The sequence below is a fragment of the Podarcis liolepis genome, assembly GCF_965112155.1.
Source record: "Podarcis liolepis genome assembly, chromosome: 4".
In the NCBI taxonomy this organism is placed as follows: Eukaryota; Metazoa; Chordata; class Lepidosauria; order Squamata; family Lacertidae; genus Podarcis; species Podarcis liolepis.
This window is the reverse complement of record NC_139558.1, coordinates 46,462,943-46,477,797: the sequence shown is the minus strand read 5'-3', so window position 1 is coordinate 46,477,797 and position 14,855 is coordinate 46,462,943. Positions and strand designations below refer to the sequence as shown.

Here is a 14,855-nt window from a genome sequence, read left to right as displayed (position 1 = left end):
CATCTTATAGACAGAAAAGTACGGTACTTACAGACATTTAGACTTTTTTCAGATAAAGGGAGGGCACCTAAAAGGTAACATATTTATTATACTAAACTAAACATACAAATATTTATGTATTAGTTCTGCAGAATGGCATGGGAAATTTGGTTGTTTTTGCTGCAACAGGCGAACAGTGTGTTATTTTCAAAGATGTACACCAAGCATGAAGAACCTCTGGCCCACAGGCTAATTTAGCCTGCCAGGAGTCTGAATTTAGTCCATAAGCCATGCCTACCTGCTTCACAGCTGACATCCTATGACTACAGCTGCAAAAGAGCATCCGGGATCCTTAAAGTACCCTTCCAGTTATTCATTGGCAAGCAAGGCTTGCAATTGGAACCTTTTCAATTTGGCACCAGATGCAAGCCCTGCTTAAATTGGCTCCACTCAGGAGTTCCCTAGCAGAGCTCCCAAGTGGAGCAAATCCCTGTGGATTAAATTTAATTTCAATGCTAAATGCAAGATCCGCTTTTAGTAAGAATTTGGCAGCCCCGGTTTAGATTCGATGTGTGGCTGCAAAGATCATTCCTTTGGAGAATAATGACCCTACCCACTTGTTGAAAGTCGTCCACTGAGGGTAGACCAGTTCTACAGACAGACAGACGACAGACAGATTAACTTTCCCCTTTCACAACCCAACGGTATAGCAATCAAGCATTATTAAAGGATGGTTGGATGCAATGATGGAGAGTAGAGAGCAAAGCTGGACTGTGGCAGAGTTTTCTGTTTGGATCTGGTTTGCTTTGTTTGTGTGGGAGGTATGGTTTCCAGGATTTAAAGGGAATGTGTGATAGAAAAAAGGAACACGAAAAGAAAAGAAAAGAAATAAAACATTTCATAAAATGCAGGGTGTTTCTGTGTGACAGAACATTTCTCGCTAAGTGTGGTCACTCTCCCCACCCCCCAAATAACACTGCTATGCAGTGCAGGAGAGTCATTAGCCTCTGAAGAAAAGTGAGAATTTAACGTATTTCTAAATGTATTTCAATAAGATTGCCCAGATGTGGCCGGAAAAGTTGCCACCCATGACATCAGTAGATACTAAGAGACTTGCAGAAACACATTCCATACAATATTCCCAAAAAAGTAGATGACCAAATGCGGAGAAGAAATTGCTTTTTTCCTAGTGATAAATCAACATGCCATGATGGTTTACAAAGTACAAAAGACATATCCCTGTCCTATGGAGTTTATAATCTAAAATTCAACTCGGAAGAGACAACAGAGGAAGGATAAGAAACTAGACACAATGTAATCAAGAGGATGAATGTTTGTGTGTTGAATAAACACAGTTCCTCTGCAACAGATGCAATAACTGGAGGAAAGATCTTGACAAAAGATGCTCCAAGTCTTCTCCTTCTCTCCATTATATAACTCATCCCTAACCAATATTATTTCCCTCACAAAAACGAAGGAGTTTCCCATCCTAAACTAGAGAGTCCAAAGAGTTTGGAGGTAGCTTGAAGAAACTTGTTGCACTTATTGATTGTTAACTTACCAGTTAAATCATTTGCTGCAGGGCTCTTGTTAACTTATAATTACAAATCAATAGCTGAAGAGAAAGCAGTACATTTTAAATACTGAGTATCTACTTTAGTAAATTACTTTTGCTTCCTGGCATAAAAACATATATTTATATCCTAGTAAATTCATTTAATTCCCAATTCATTTGGTCACATAACACTACGGAGTAAATATATGCATATAATTATACTATTTTGACAGTATTCCAGGGCCAAATGAGGAGCAATGGCAGCAGATCTATTTGTTGAAACCCAGGCCTTCTCTAGTTACACATGTTTGGGATTGCCACTTATTTGGGCCCACGGACATATTTGCAAACTAGATAAACTGCTGTGGGCACCACACAGACGCTGAAATGAGCCCACACCACAAATGGCTACTATAGAATGAGTGAGTGAATGAATTTTTATTTGCATCAGCCATCCGCCATAGCAATAAAACAACAATACGATATACAAAGAATAGTAATAAAAATTCAATTATATAAAATACATTTTAGGGTTTTGAATCAATAGTCAAATAGTGGATCATTCTGATTGCCCCAGCTAAAAACCTTGCAACCTTTGCTGCCACCTGCTTATCTTGATCTGCCAAGAGAAAGGACACTGTGGCAGTGGTTGGGTGACCCAGAATGGACAATTAAAGAGGGGTGATAATCTCATTCCTCAAGTCTTTATAAAGAGTGCAAGCCAGAAGGGCATGCACCACCGATTTGGTACTGCCATCTCCATAGGGACATAAGCGTTTTTTGTGTGGAATCTGTTGGAATCGTCCCTCAAGTGCAGCCAAGGGCAATACATTCAATCTTGTGAGAGTAAAAGTGTGTCTATATTTTAGAATTGCTAGGTTATGCAGATAGGGTGCCAGAGAGTCGAAATGAGAAGGTGGAAAATAGTCATACCATGGGCAAAATTTACTTATTGTGGCCAATTTGTTCTGACGCTCGATATCATGTAGACACTGACATATTAGACTGTTTGCTTTACTAAAACCCAAAGTGAGTAGCTGTTGTGGTGATAAGCCACAAGAGTGAAGTTTTTGATTGTCACAAGAGAGCCTGGACTAAAATTGTCTATCTTGCAGCACTGGGGATATGAGACCGGGGGGATTTGAGTTTAGGTGAAGCCAGTAGTTAAGTGTCCTACGCCACATCCGTAATTCTACCGAGGAAAGATTAGCCTCTAGGTGCAATGATGCGTTTTGGGCACAGGGTGGTACAGAGAAAATTTGCTTTAATAACTTTGATTGGAGAGCTTCGGTAGATGTTCTTTGTCTAGCTGCTTAAGAATATAATATTCAAATTCAAAATGTTACCATCTGCATTGTTGCCTTGATTTGACCATCATGTCTGATGTGTTCCTAGCAGAGAAATTGGGTTTTGCATTAGTTGAATATCAGCTCATAATAGCTGTTGTTTCAGAAATTCCATGTGAATTGTAGGAGACTTATCTGACCCTAACCTTCATTATCATTTCTGATAAGTGAAAGACGTTTGGAATTGAATAGGTTAAATGAATGTTGCTTGTCTATTAATATTACAGCTGGAAACAAAATGGCTTCATTTCGGGTTCCTCTTTATTACTCTCTCTACATACATACTTACTTTACACCTGTGAAAGCTCTTCAAGAATTAAAATGTAGTCTATTACTTAACAAATTTGCTACGTCTGGCAAGTTTCCATCTCCCTCCCTTTCTTCCCCCAGAGACAAAGTATGTCAGCTTTGTGAGAGAACCAACTGCCACTGGCTGAAAGCCTGGGGACATGAATTCATTTAAACTGGTTATATTTGATTACCTTGCTGATCAGGTAATTACTCTTCCTAATAAATTGCAGAACTAAAAAGGCAAGGTTAAAAGTTACAGACACACATTAATGGCCACTAAAATCCCCATTTGAAAATAACTATTGATGTGTTTCTTAGAGCTGAGAGAACCCTAGGAAAAGAGTTCTTTTCTTTTCTTGCAAAGCAAGAGGGAACATTTTGTTCTTTGTTCTGGGCAAGTTCCTTATTTAGGTGGCATACTCTGTTTGCCTTGTCCTTGTGTCTTGGAGTATATGAATCCAAGAGGCATTCTCTAGCAGAGGCAATGGATTTAGTTTCAATCTAGGTCTAGGAAATATAAGCTGGCACACCTCCACCATAAGAAGTATAGTAGTTAAAAAGTGCCATCACCCAAGATCTGAGAGACCATCATATTTGGGGCCTTATGGAAGAAATTCTTACTAATAATAGAAACTGTGACTTCTCAAGATGAATGCTAATTACTCCTTATTATGTAGTCCCTTAAAAACAATGATTGTGGCACCAAGCCTAAGGACCAACTTGCACATTTCGGAAGGACTTAGGATTTAACAAATGCTGAAAGTGTGAGGTCAGATGTCAGGGAGTGGCAGGGCTCTGACTAGTGTGTGATGGAAGCAGAGGAGCTGGAGGATGACCCTGGAGAGGGGGCCAGCAATTCATGGAATTTGATGCCACCCATGAGAGTAAGGGAGGGTAAGGGTGCAAGCAGTCAGATACGGAGGTGGGGGCATAGAATGTGTTAGACTCAAACATGCTCAAGCAAGGGGCAGGCTAGTCAAATGCCCCCTGGCCTCCGCCCCCACTGTTTTCTAGAACCAGGAGGGGCTTGAAGAGGGAAGCACAGCGATGACCTGTGCAGAAGTCTCAGGTTGTATGGATGCACTCCATCAGGCGAGTGTACATAAGCCCAGGAGTAGGGTGTGTGGTCCCACTGATGCTTCCAGCATGAACCTAGAAGAGTTCATGCCAGCTATGTAGACACTAGGAGTGTGTGTGTGTCTAGTACACCCTAGGAGCTTCTGTAAGTGTGTGCTTTTGCCAATAAAGAATTAATAGTTGTCTGATAGCCGAAGAACTGATGCTTTTGAATTATGGTGCTGGAGGAGACTCAAGAGTCCCATGGACTGCAAGAAGATCAAACCTACCCATTCTTAAGGAAATCAGCCCTGAGTGCTCACTGGAAGGACAGATCCTGAAGCTGAGACTTCAATGCTTTGGTCACCTCATGAGAAGAGAAGACTCCCTGGAAAAGACCCTGATGCTGGGAAATATGGAGGGCACAAGCAGTAGGGGACGACAGAGGACGAGATGGACGACTAAACAACAACAGTTGGCTGTTTGCCTTCCTTCTCTGGGTGTGTGCAGACAGCCTACTAGCCTTGTACCCAATTTCTACACAGTTGCTGGCCATGTCATCTGGCAAACTACATCAATTGCTATTTCTTGAGATTAGGAACCCTGTGTAGCCCTATATGTGTACAGGCCTAGGATATTTGTCCTTAATGTTGAATGCTTGGTTATAGGGGGATGGCCTGTGCTCATGTTGGGAAGGGAGGGACATTGCCAGGGGCTGCACCTCCAACAATGTCTGATGCATTTATTTGAACGCTTTAGGAGAAACAGAGAGCAGATCAACCAAAAGGGCCTGAGGTCAGCAATCTATTGTTGCACTTGAATGTGGCCATAGGTTTCCAGGAAAAGAATCAGAGCAATAATTGCAGCTTTAATACATGCAATCAGCAGGGAGTAATACTGCTGCTTCTCCTTGACCCCTCATTGGTTTTCTATGAAATGTTCTCCCCTCTAGAGTGCAGCTGGAGGCTCCCTTACTTTCTTTTCAGAACCAACTTGAAAAACTATTTATGTACCCAGGCGTTTATGGGATGTTGATTAAGTTGATTGGTGCCCAGGATGGAACTGCCTATAGCATTGAATGGTGTTTTGATATGTGATTTATCAATAACATTTTAATTATTTTTATGTACTCTTATTTAGAAATATTTGTATGTTTTGTTTTATATTGGAGCCCAGCCTGGGGCAGATAACAATGAAAGGTGGCTTAAAATATCTCAAATAAAATAATAACATAATTGTGATACATGTTGTTAAAACTGGCTAATTGTTTTTGTAGCAATATAATGGTCAGGAGTGGGTTTGATACCTTCCAACTGCAAGATGTTTTCTGTGTGTTTGTGTATACAGTTGACTGTATAACACAGAAGCATAATCTTTTTCTTTTCTTTTTTTTCATTTACTTCTGAAGTTATATGTGAATTTCTTGCTGTGCTCACTGTTATTCCACTTACTGAAAATTTATTAGGAGTATTTGTAATGCAAGCAGCCACTCATCCAATATTTCAAACAGAAGCCACAGCTTGTTCTTGGGTAAATGTATTGAAATGACTCTTGAAATAAAATATCTAGCACTTAATTGCAGATGGAGAGTTTTAAATGCACCATTTATTACTGTTACTACCACATGTTGGAATAAATCCTAGCAAATCATTAAACCTGTAGGTAAACAAAGATACAGCACTTGAGATCTTGAATGCTTGAGTAAAACATTTTTAAACATTGCTGTCAAGATGATAACCTTAGAAGCACAGCATTGCTTTAATGCTTTAAAGTATTCCACTACTTTGTAATAATATTTTTCTTCTAGAAATGGGTACTTTGCACATAATATGTGATTAATGTCCCCTTAATTCTGTGGCATGCCACTTCTAAATATTTGCTGCAGCTTATCTCAATGTGATTTACTGTGTGCATAGTAAAGTTGTCTTTTGCTGTAAGAACTTAAGAAGAGCCCTGCTGGATCCGGCCAGTGGCCCCTCTAGCCCAGCATGCTGTTCTCATAGTGGCCAACCAGATGCCTATGAAAGGTGTGCAAGCAGAACCCGATTACAAGTGCATTCTCCCCACTTGGGATTCCCAGCAACTGATGTACAGAAGCGTGCTGTCTCTGACAGTGGAAACAGAACATAGCCATCATGGTTTTACAGCCATTGTTAGCCTTATCCTCCATGAATTTGTCTAACCCTCTTTTAAAGCCACCCAAGTTGGCAGCCATCCCTACCCTCCTGCAGCAGCGAATTCCATAGTTCAACTTCACTGTGTGAAGAAGCACTTCATTTTGTTTGTCTTGAATCTTCCAACATTCAGTTCTAGTGTTATGAGATATGGAGAAGCACTTTTCTCATTCCACTTTATCCACTCCATGCATAGTCACACCTCAACACAGTTCCCTCTTACCTAACTTACTTTTTTTCCGAAATGGAAAAGACCCAAATGTTATAAACATTCCCCATACAGTTGTTCAACCCCTTGATTATTTCAGTGCTGGAATCGGAATTATACTATCAATACTTGTTCTTGTTTTTTAGTATTCAACGTGGTTCACATACAGTAATTACCAGGTGCAGGTAGGAGCTTATCTTAGAGCCTATTTGTATGGCAGTGATGGTCAGGAAGGAACAATATACATCATCACCATTGTGTCATCTCAGTGCTGTTCAAAAGAGCTTCAGCTTCAGGGCTAGTGTAATCTCCCCCTACCCCCACATTCTTCGGGTACGTTGGGTGAACTGCAGGGCTTTGGATCCTGCAAATCCACAACTTCTCCTGGCATACACTTCCTTTTTTGTCTTAGGAGAAGCACCAACTTTTTACCTTTCTGCAGTTGCAGATAGGAGTTTGGCTCTCCATCTCTGAAAACAGATTTCACTCTCCATCCTCAGAGAGGGAGATCTGAAAAACCATATAACGTCTGGAACACCCTCCAGAGATCATAGGATTGTGTCCTAAATAGATTATAAGCTATTGGTATTTCATAGATCTATGCAAAATATATGCATCTAGTTCTCCTTTTAACTGCAGTTCTCATCATGAAATTCTCAGTGTTTCTCTAGTTTAAAAATAGTGATGCTTGTCTAGAAGTTTTTAAATTTAGATACTTTTATGTAAAATAAAAATACTAACAGGTATAGTTTTAACAGTAGAGTTAGCTTGACAAAGAAATCAATACAAGCTCTCAAATCAATGGCGTGCATTCTTCAAAGTGTTGCCAATTAAACTTTAACAGACATGCCTATTTATTCTGCTACATAAAATATAACCAGAGGGTTTAAAGACAGAGTATCATTATCATATATTAGATATATCCTGGAGATCTTCCAATACCCACTAGAGATTTATCAAGATTTTCTAGAAACTAGGAATCATTATTAGTTACCTTTCTTAGGATCATATTTATTTTTAGGGCAATTCAAATTTAACTAGTTAATCTTAGTAAACCATGATTATTGAGCTGAGAACAAATTTCAGTTAGTAAAGTGAGATTAAACCACAGTTTCCTTGTTCAGATGCCATTAAGAAACTACTGTTTAATAAATCATATAAATCTTTATTTTTGGCCCACAAATGAAGGAAGAGAAGAAGGAAGGAAGGAAGGAAGGAAGGAAGAAGGGGGCACTTATCTCAATTCTGAAACTCTTGCAATATAACAGAGCATTTCCCAGCTAGTCTAGCAAAGTCTGTAATATTACAAAGTGCCTCATTGGAAATATTGGAAGAATTGAGCTTAGTTTGCTTAGCCATACATATTAACTTTTTAACAGAAAGTTTATCAATTCACCCTAGTTCATAGCTCCTGAAAAAAACTGTATAAACTAGGGGTCTCAATTAGGTAAGTATTGCAGACCCCCTGTTTTTCAAAAGAAAATCCATGGACCCCCTACTTTTGAAAAAACAAATATATCTCTATTATAGTTTTTGTTATGTGAATGGTGCCACAGACCCTGTGGATGGGTTCTGGGGACCGCAGACCACCAGTTGGGAACCACTGGTATAAACCATGTTTGCTCCAGTTATTGTAAGTGTCTGTTCCTTGATCTGGAATAAAAAGCAGATGTAATACAAATCAGAACACTGGATAAATTTGACAAACACAAATATTTTCCCACCTTCCCACTATTTTAAGTGCATTCGATTGATTCAGAAGGTAAATATGGCTTTTAAGTCCATAGTAAAGAGAGTTGTTGTTTATTATTTTCCTCAAATGCATCAGGATTAAAATATATATTTACAAATCCTAGTGGGGATAGAAATGTGAGGCAGGTGTGACTGTGCAGGTCCCACTAGTCCCAGAATAACCTGAGAGTTCCTTTCAAACCATGAAATGATAAGTTGAAAGTGGGTGCAGTTGCCTGCCACTTACTTCTTACCAAAACAACTCTTTCCCATTTGGGGATGGCAGGTTTTTATGAAGGGGGTGGTGGCAAACTTAGGATCAGATTGAAGGCTGAAGAAGGAATCTGGATAGTTTGGAAGTCCAGAATGCTGGCAAACCGTACCCACTGCAGTCCCGAAGAGCTGAATTAGTGCTATGAAAAACAAAAACTGATTTTCTCAATGAGACCCAAAACAAGGAAACTAGCAAAAAAAATTGTGGGAAGCACCACAACATCGTCGGAAAGCACTGTGGGGAGAAAACAGAAAAGAGGTGGAAGAAAGATGGATTAAGCCATTGTCTGATTGTATCCCTTTGTTACTTTTTAGTTGCGGGTAAAAGCACCCTGTGGACCCCAGGCTGCTTTTGACACACAGCTTTCCCACACCTCTGGCATTACATTGCGAACAGGCAAACTTGTATACGTAGTTTGGATCACAGCCATGCTTTCCAAGGGGGGAAAACTGCACCAGGGTTTTTGTTGTGGCCATTGCTCATCCTTTACGGAATGTAAAAGAATAAACCCAGGAAATGAAGAGTAAAAACCAAATCCTTTACACGGTCTGTTGTAAGTGAGTCCTGCAGAGTTCAATGCATGATAGAGTGCAGCTTGTTTAACATAAAGGAATCCATGCATCTGGGTTTTCCTCCACACATTTCTTTTGCTAAGTATTCAGATTTTTAATGTAAAAATCCAGAGCTCTAAGGAAAAGGCTGGTGTAGGTAAATCATTGTTGATGTTTCTAGATGGATGAAGTGAAAATGTCATCCAATATATATCTCTGATAAGCGCAGAGAACCCTAAGTACAAAAGAGCTTTCCTGAGTACAAAATAGCTTTCTACGGGTACACAGATGCTTTCTAGGTATTCATGTTTCCCTTCAGGAAAGTGCCCAGCAAGCCCTGTGCTCCAGAAAGTCAGTCCAAGGAATGTTCAGTGTGCCTAAGTCTTGTTAAAGGCAGTAGGAGTTAATCACTGAAGTGTGCTTGAAACAAATAGAGGTCACAGAATAATATTAAGATTAGCAGATAACAGATTATGGAGAGGGAATGAGTAAATGAGCTACAGGAGTAAGGCATATTTATCCTTTAGAATCTATTTTAAAAGTATGCAGCATTAGAAGTTTTAGTGCGTCTTTCAGGTACATTCTTTCTGAGGGCAAAGCCTGAAATTCAGGACTGACAGTTTTGAGTGCTATGAACCAAGTGCTGAATTTTTAAAAATCTATTATAAAAAAGATCCACCTAAATTTTGAACTAATCAAAACTAGGGCTTCAGTTAATGTATGTTTCAGTGAACAATGTTTTCATGTGTCTTTAATGATGGAATTTATATATTTATCTGTTACCTTTCCATTAAGTGCTACTACTATGCTGGGTAGCGTTAATAATTAATATACTTGGAACCACCCTGTTAATGTTGATATTTTTCTTTTATTACCACAGGCTAGAAGAAGAACAGAATCTTCTGACAGAATTGCAATATAATTTAAATAAGTTTTATTTATGGTTAGACGAAGCAAGTAGTGTTGTTGCCATTCCTGTTGAACCAGGAAATGAATACCAGCTAAAGGACACTCTTCAGAAAGTAAAGGTATGGAAAAAGCCTGTCCATTTTTATATCATTAGCTGCATTTGTCTGCTTCCACTCTCCCTACACCCCAAATTAAAAAGCAGTAAACATTTTGGTTTTTCAAGTGTTTCAAATACATTTTCTATGCAAATCAAGTTAGAATCTATAGTTGAGGCCTCAGCATTAATGGTCATAAGGAGATGTCACAAAAACCACACAGCTAGATACATTTCACTATTCATTGTCATGCTTTAAAAAAATATCCATGTTGAATGAGTATTGAAAATTTCAAGTGAACTAAAGCCCACCAAACTGGTGTCCACTGACAGATTAGCAAAAAATGACTAGGAAATAATGAGATGTGCTTCATTTTGAGACAGCCCCCACCCCAAATGCAAATTCAAAGAGGCAAGTATAAAAAGGAATATATTCAAACCATGCCTTCCTAATATAAGGTTATTTATCATATGTATAAAAGTAAATGGAAATAATTTTGCACAAACATTTAGGAAGGCTTATATTATAGGTCATTTTATGAATGTTTTTCACTCTTTGTACTATAGATTGCTTTGTTCATGGTGCTTTCCATCAGAGTAAAGTGGTACACCATTCAATATTGTACAAAGTCTAATGTCTCAGCTCCAATTTAGACATAACAAAAAACCAAATAAAATGCTTTCGCCTCTAAATGTCCAATGCAATCTGATCTAATTTCAATATGCTTGCCCAAGTGTGTCAGACCATAGGCATACAACTTTAGTGCATTCGTATTGCCTGCTGCACTGTCAACATTGTACTTTTTTTTTTTTTGCTGTGATGGTGTATTTAGTTTTTTGAAGGGTAGGGTACAAATACATAAAACAACCCTGCTTTCTTGTTAGGATCTTAGTCAGAAGTGTTGCCTCCCATCGCATCACCATCAGAGTTGTCATCGGCAAGATAGATGGTCCATTGAGACTGAGCAATTTTGGTAGGAGCGCCAAGGTTCTTAAACTCACTCTCACTGAAGGTTTATATGCATACATACTTTTATTTGTATGCTGCCTTTCTACCATTCAAACCATGCTCACGTCAGCTTACAACATGAAAAAGTACACAATTGCAACATTATAAAAATAGCCATAAACAATAAATAAAACATCAAAGAAACCATAACCAAACTGGACAGTTTACACATAAATCACAGGTCTAAAATAAAGATACAAAATACCAACAGCACCCCCCAACACCCCAGCCCAAGGGTAACCTTAGCTTTTGTAGCTGGAGTCAGTCAGGGCCCCACCTTCTTAGGCCACATGGGAAAAGGCCTGCAAGGCAGGGAACAGGTCTTCCAAGACTCACAGTCAAGATAGTCAGTCCCTGTGCTTCAGACCTTTTACTGAGCCATTAAGATAGTTGTATTTCATTGGGCCCTAGTGAGACCTGTGATTGGCCTCTCTAGTATTTTTAACATACATGGTGGAGTGGTTCTGTTGCTATGTATGTTCTCAGCAGAAAAGTGGCCTATAAAAACTGACATAAATACAACTTTTGGCACTGCATTCCTTATGCACTTTTAGAAAATAATATTAATAATAAAATAAGAATAATAAGAATAATAATACTTTTATTTATTCCACGCCCATCTGGCTGGGTTTCCCCAGCCACTCTGTGTGGCTTCCAACACATACAAAAACATGCTAAAATGGCAAACATTAATAATAATGATCTACAAAAAGGTCACAATAACTTTAAAATAAACAACTTATATCAAATAAAGCAATATTCAATAATCCATTAGAATATAATAGTAAAACAATTATTTCTCAATTAGCTGCATGAGTACCTCCATTTTCAGCCAAAAAAATCACATGGGCAGTATAAAAAAAAATAGCTCCATAGTTGTATACAAAATAGCTCCATAGTTGTATACAACAATGAAGTAATGAGGGTTTTTTGGGGGGGGACGACGACACCAATTTAGTATTTTTAATTCCAGTTTTTTATTTTATAATCTGTCTGACTTCAGAATTTATACCCAAGTGCATGAATTAACTTCCAGAAACAATGATGCTCTAGAATTCAATATTCTACTTTAATTCTTTGTTAAAGCACAATCTTATAATATCTACTTAGAAGTTAGTGGTTATAGTATTGCAACTTCAGTGTATAATCCTATGCCCACTTACCTGGGAGTAACCATCATTACACCAAGTTGGCATTACCTCTGATTTAGCATGTATAAAAGTGTGCTGTTAGTTATCCTAGGAAAAGTTTTTCATTGGGGAACTAATTCATTAGCTTGATCATAGCTTTAAAATATCTGATTCATGCCAATCCTTAATGCTGCAAAACACTCTAGAAATTATTGAGCTCTGATTAAAGTGGTTTGAAAAAGGGCAGAAACACTTGTCTGTATGGGGGAACTTAAAAAAGGAAGTATTTCTCTGCCATGTATAGGACCTGTCAAACTATAACCAAGGAAGTGGGTTAAAAAAAAATCTCTCTGTGAAATGTCCTTGTTCTGACTCCTTCTTAAACTGAGGATTGTCAAGATATGCTGAGATGAGGCAGCAAAGAGGAAATGATCATGGCAGCACTGTGCTATGCTTATTGCCCTCTGCCTCATCTTAGGAAAATTTGATAAAGTGCTCTGAGCATTGAAATTGTCAATCTAAATATGTCACTGCCAGTGTCAGTGTCCACAAAACTGCAATGCTCTTGCTGAAACTTGTACATTTGAATTTGGTTCCTCCCACCCCTTCTTAAAGTGTAACAGCCCAATATAGTTATGTCACATCTGAATGCACATCCCACTGAAAATAATACAGTGTGGTTGGACAACATGCACATACATGCGCATGAAAGTTATGCCCACTGTTTCTGATCCAGCAAGTGATGTGTGTGCAGAAGCTTTCTTCTTCAAATGAATCTCTTGCTCTTGATTTGATTTTCTGTGATTAGGATAGAACAAGAGATATGTGTATACATTCCATGCCTTCAAAATAAAATGTTTCCACTGCATGTTTATATGAAGGGTGTATACGAATGATGATGATTTGTGCAACTTTGTGTAAAATTAGCCTATATACCAGTATTGACACAAGTCTCATGTTTGCCCTTATATAGCTAAAACTAGAGCACCTACACACAACAGAGTAGTAGTAGTAGACTTGGAATAACTTCTGCAGCAGGCAGAAGTACAATAAATCTGCATGGAGAAAAATCTAATAATTGGAGGAATCAGATCCATAATAAATTAACGTCACAGAATGTTTAAAGAAAATAAGTGTAGACAGGTATACAAGTACAGATGAAAGAGTTACACATATCACTGGGAGGTTACAGATTTCTGTTGAATCTCATCACAGCTATGGTGAAGCTGTATAACAAAGTGAAATGCTAATTTTTGATGTTTAGCTTTATATGCACGGGCTAGCATATGACTCAGGCTTATGTGCCTTCAATTCTTCCAGTATGACTATCAGTTTAAGAGATAAGAAGCTTTTGCTTCTGCTTTTAAGCAATCCAGTGTTCCTTCTGGTGTCCAGAATTGGGTAAACTTTGGTTAGTATAAATTATGGTGGTTCAAACAAGTCAGAATCAAACCAGAATTTATCATCTTGGTTCATTTTCAAACCACAGTTTAAACGGAGTTTCCTGAGTTAGGCAGTACCAGGAAACTGGTTGGTTTAAAAGTGGAAACTTAGGATATTTTACTAACAGTCACACTAGAGAAGAGAGTGCATGTGAGCCTCAGGTTTGTGTGCATATCACTAAGCCATCGTTTATGGTTATATATACATAGTGGGCCAATATGAAAGGAAATCATTGCAGTTAACCATATTTTTTTATTTTGGACCTGTGACTAAATTCTGAGCAATATTATGAATTAGTACTTGACCTTTTTATTCTCCTGAGTTTTAAATATTTTATTTCGTTCCTCTATGGCTTTGCCATGTTGGTGAGCAGCTGTGTCGCGGAGGTGGGAATTATTCTAATGCAAAAGAAGGACTGCTATCCATCACCTTTTCCTGAGGCACAGCAACCTAGAACAAAAGCTGTGGATACGTTGTGCTGAATTGAGCTCTTGAGTCTACTTACTTCAGCTGATAAACTAATCAATAGAGGTGAAGATAAGGGAGTTGAAAATTCTACTACAGTTCATTTTAAATGTTGCATTTGTCTGTTCCAGTTAAGAGTGGAAGAACTGCCTCCACACAAGGGAATACTGAAACGATTAACTGAAGCTGGAGGAAAAGCACTTGGTAGTGCATCACTGAGCCCTGAAGTAAAACATAAGCTTGACACTAGACTCAAGGAGGCTAACCATCGCTGGATAAAGGTTAGGCATATTAACAGTTGTGTTGCAGCATGTATCTGTAATCTGTTGCAGGTGTTTCCAGTGTTTTTCAGCAGTTGTTTCCACCACACACACACACACACCACTTCCCTCAGCATGCAATTCAGATTTATCTGTACCGTTTCATTTACTAAGGAAATAAGCATGCCTGTAATGACAACTTGAGGAGAGTCAAACTTTCCCACTCCTTCACTTGGGGAGGCATGTCACTGCTGTATGTGGACTGTTGCTTCACTGGTATAGACTTCTTTCTTCAAGTTGTATTTCTGCAGCACCTGTTATTTGCTTCACACTTTAGGTTCAGTTCATACCATGCTGCAGCGGTGGGTGGCGGGGGGTGG

The 14,855-nt window shown here is 38.6% G+C and overlaps 1 protein-coding gene across 23 annotated transcripts in view; it reads left to right on the top strand.

The window, feature by feature from the left end:
* Positions 1 to 14,855, top strand: part of DMD (dystrophin) — a 1,010,042-nt gene that overhangs the window by 665,350 nt on the left and 329,837 nt on the right. For all 23 annotated transcript variants that reach the window (XM_083498284.1, XM_083498278.1, XM_083498289.1 and 20 more), the window contains 2 exons: positions 10,046 to 10,193; positions 14,347 to 14,496. In XM_083498284.1, coding sequence (XP_083354410.1) covers positions 10,046 to 10,193; positions 14,347 to 14,496 — 298 coding nt within the window. The remainder of the gene's footprint in view (positions 1 to 10,045; positions 10,194 to 14,346; positions 14,497 to 14,855) is intronic.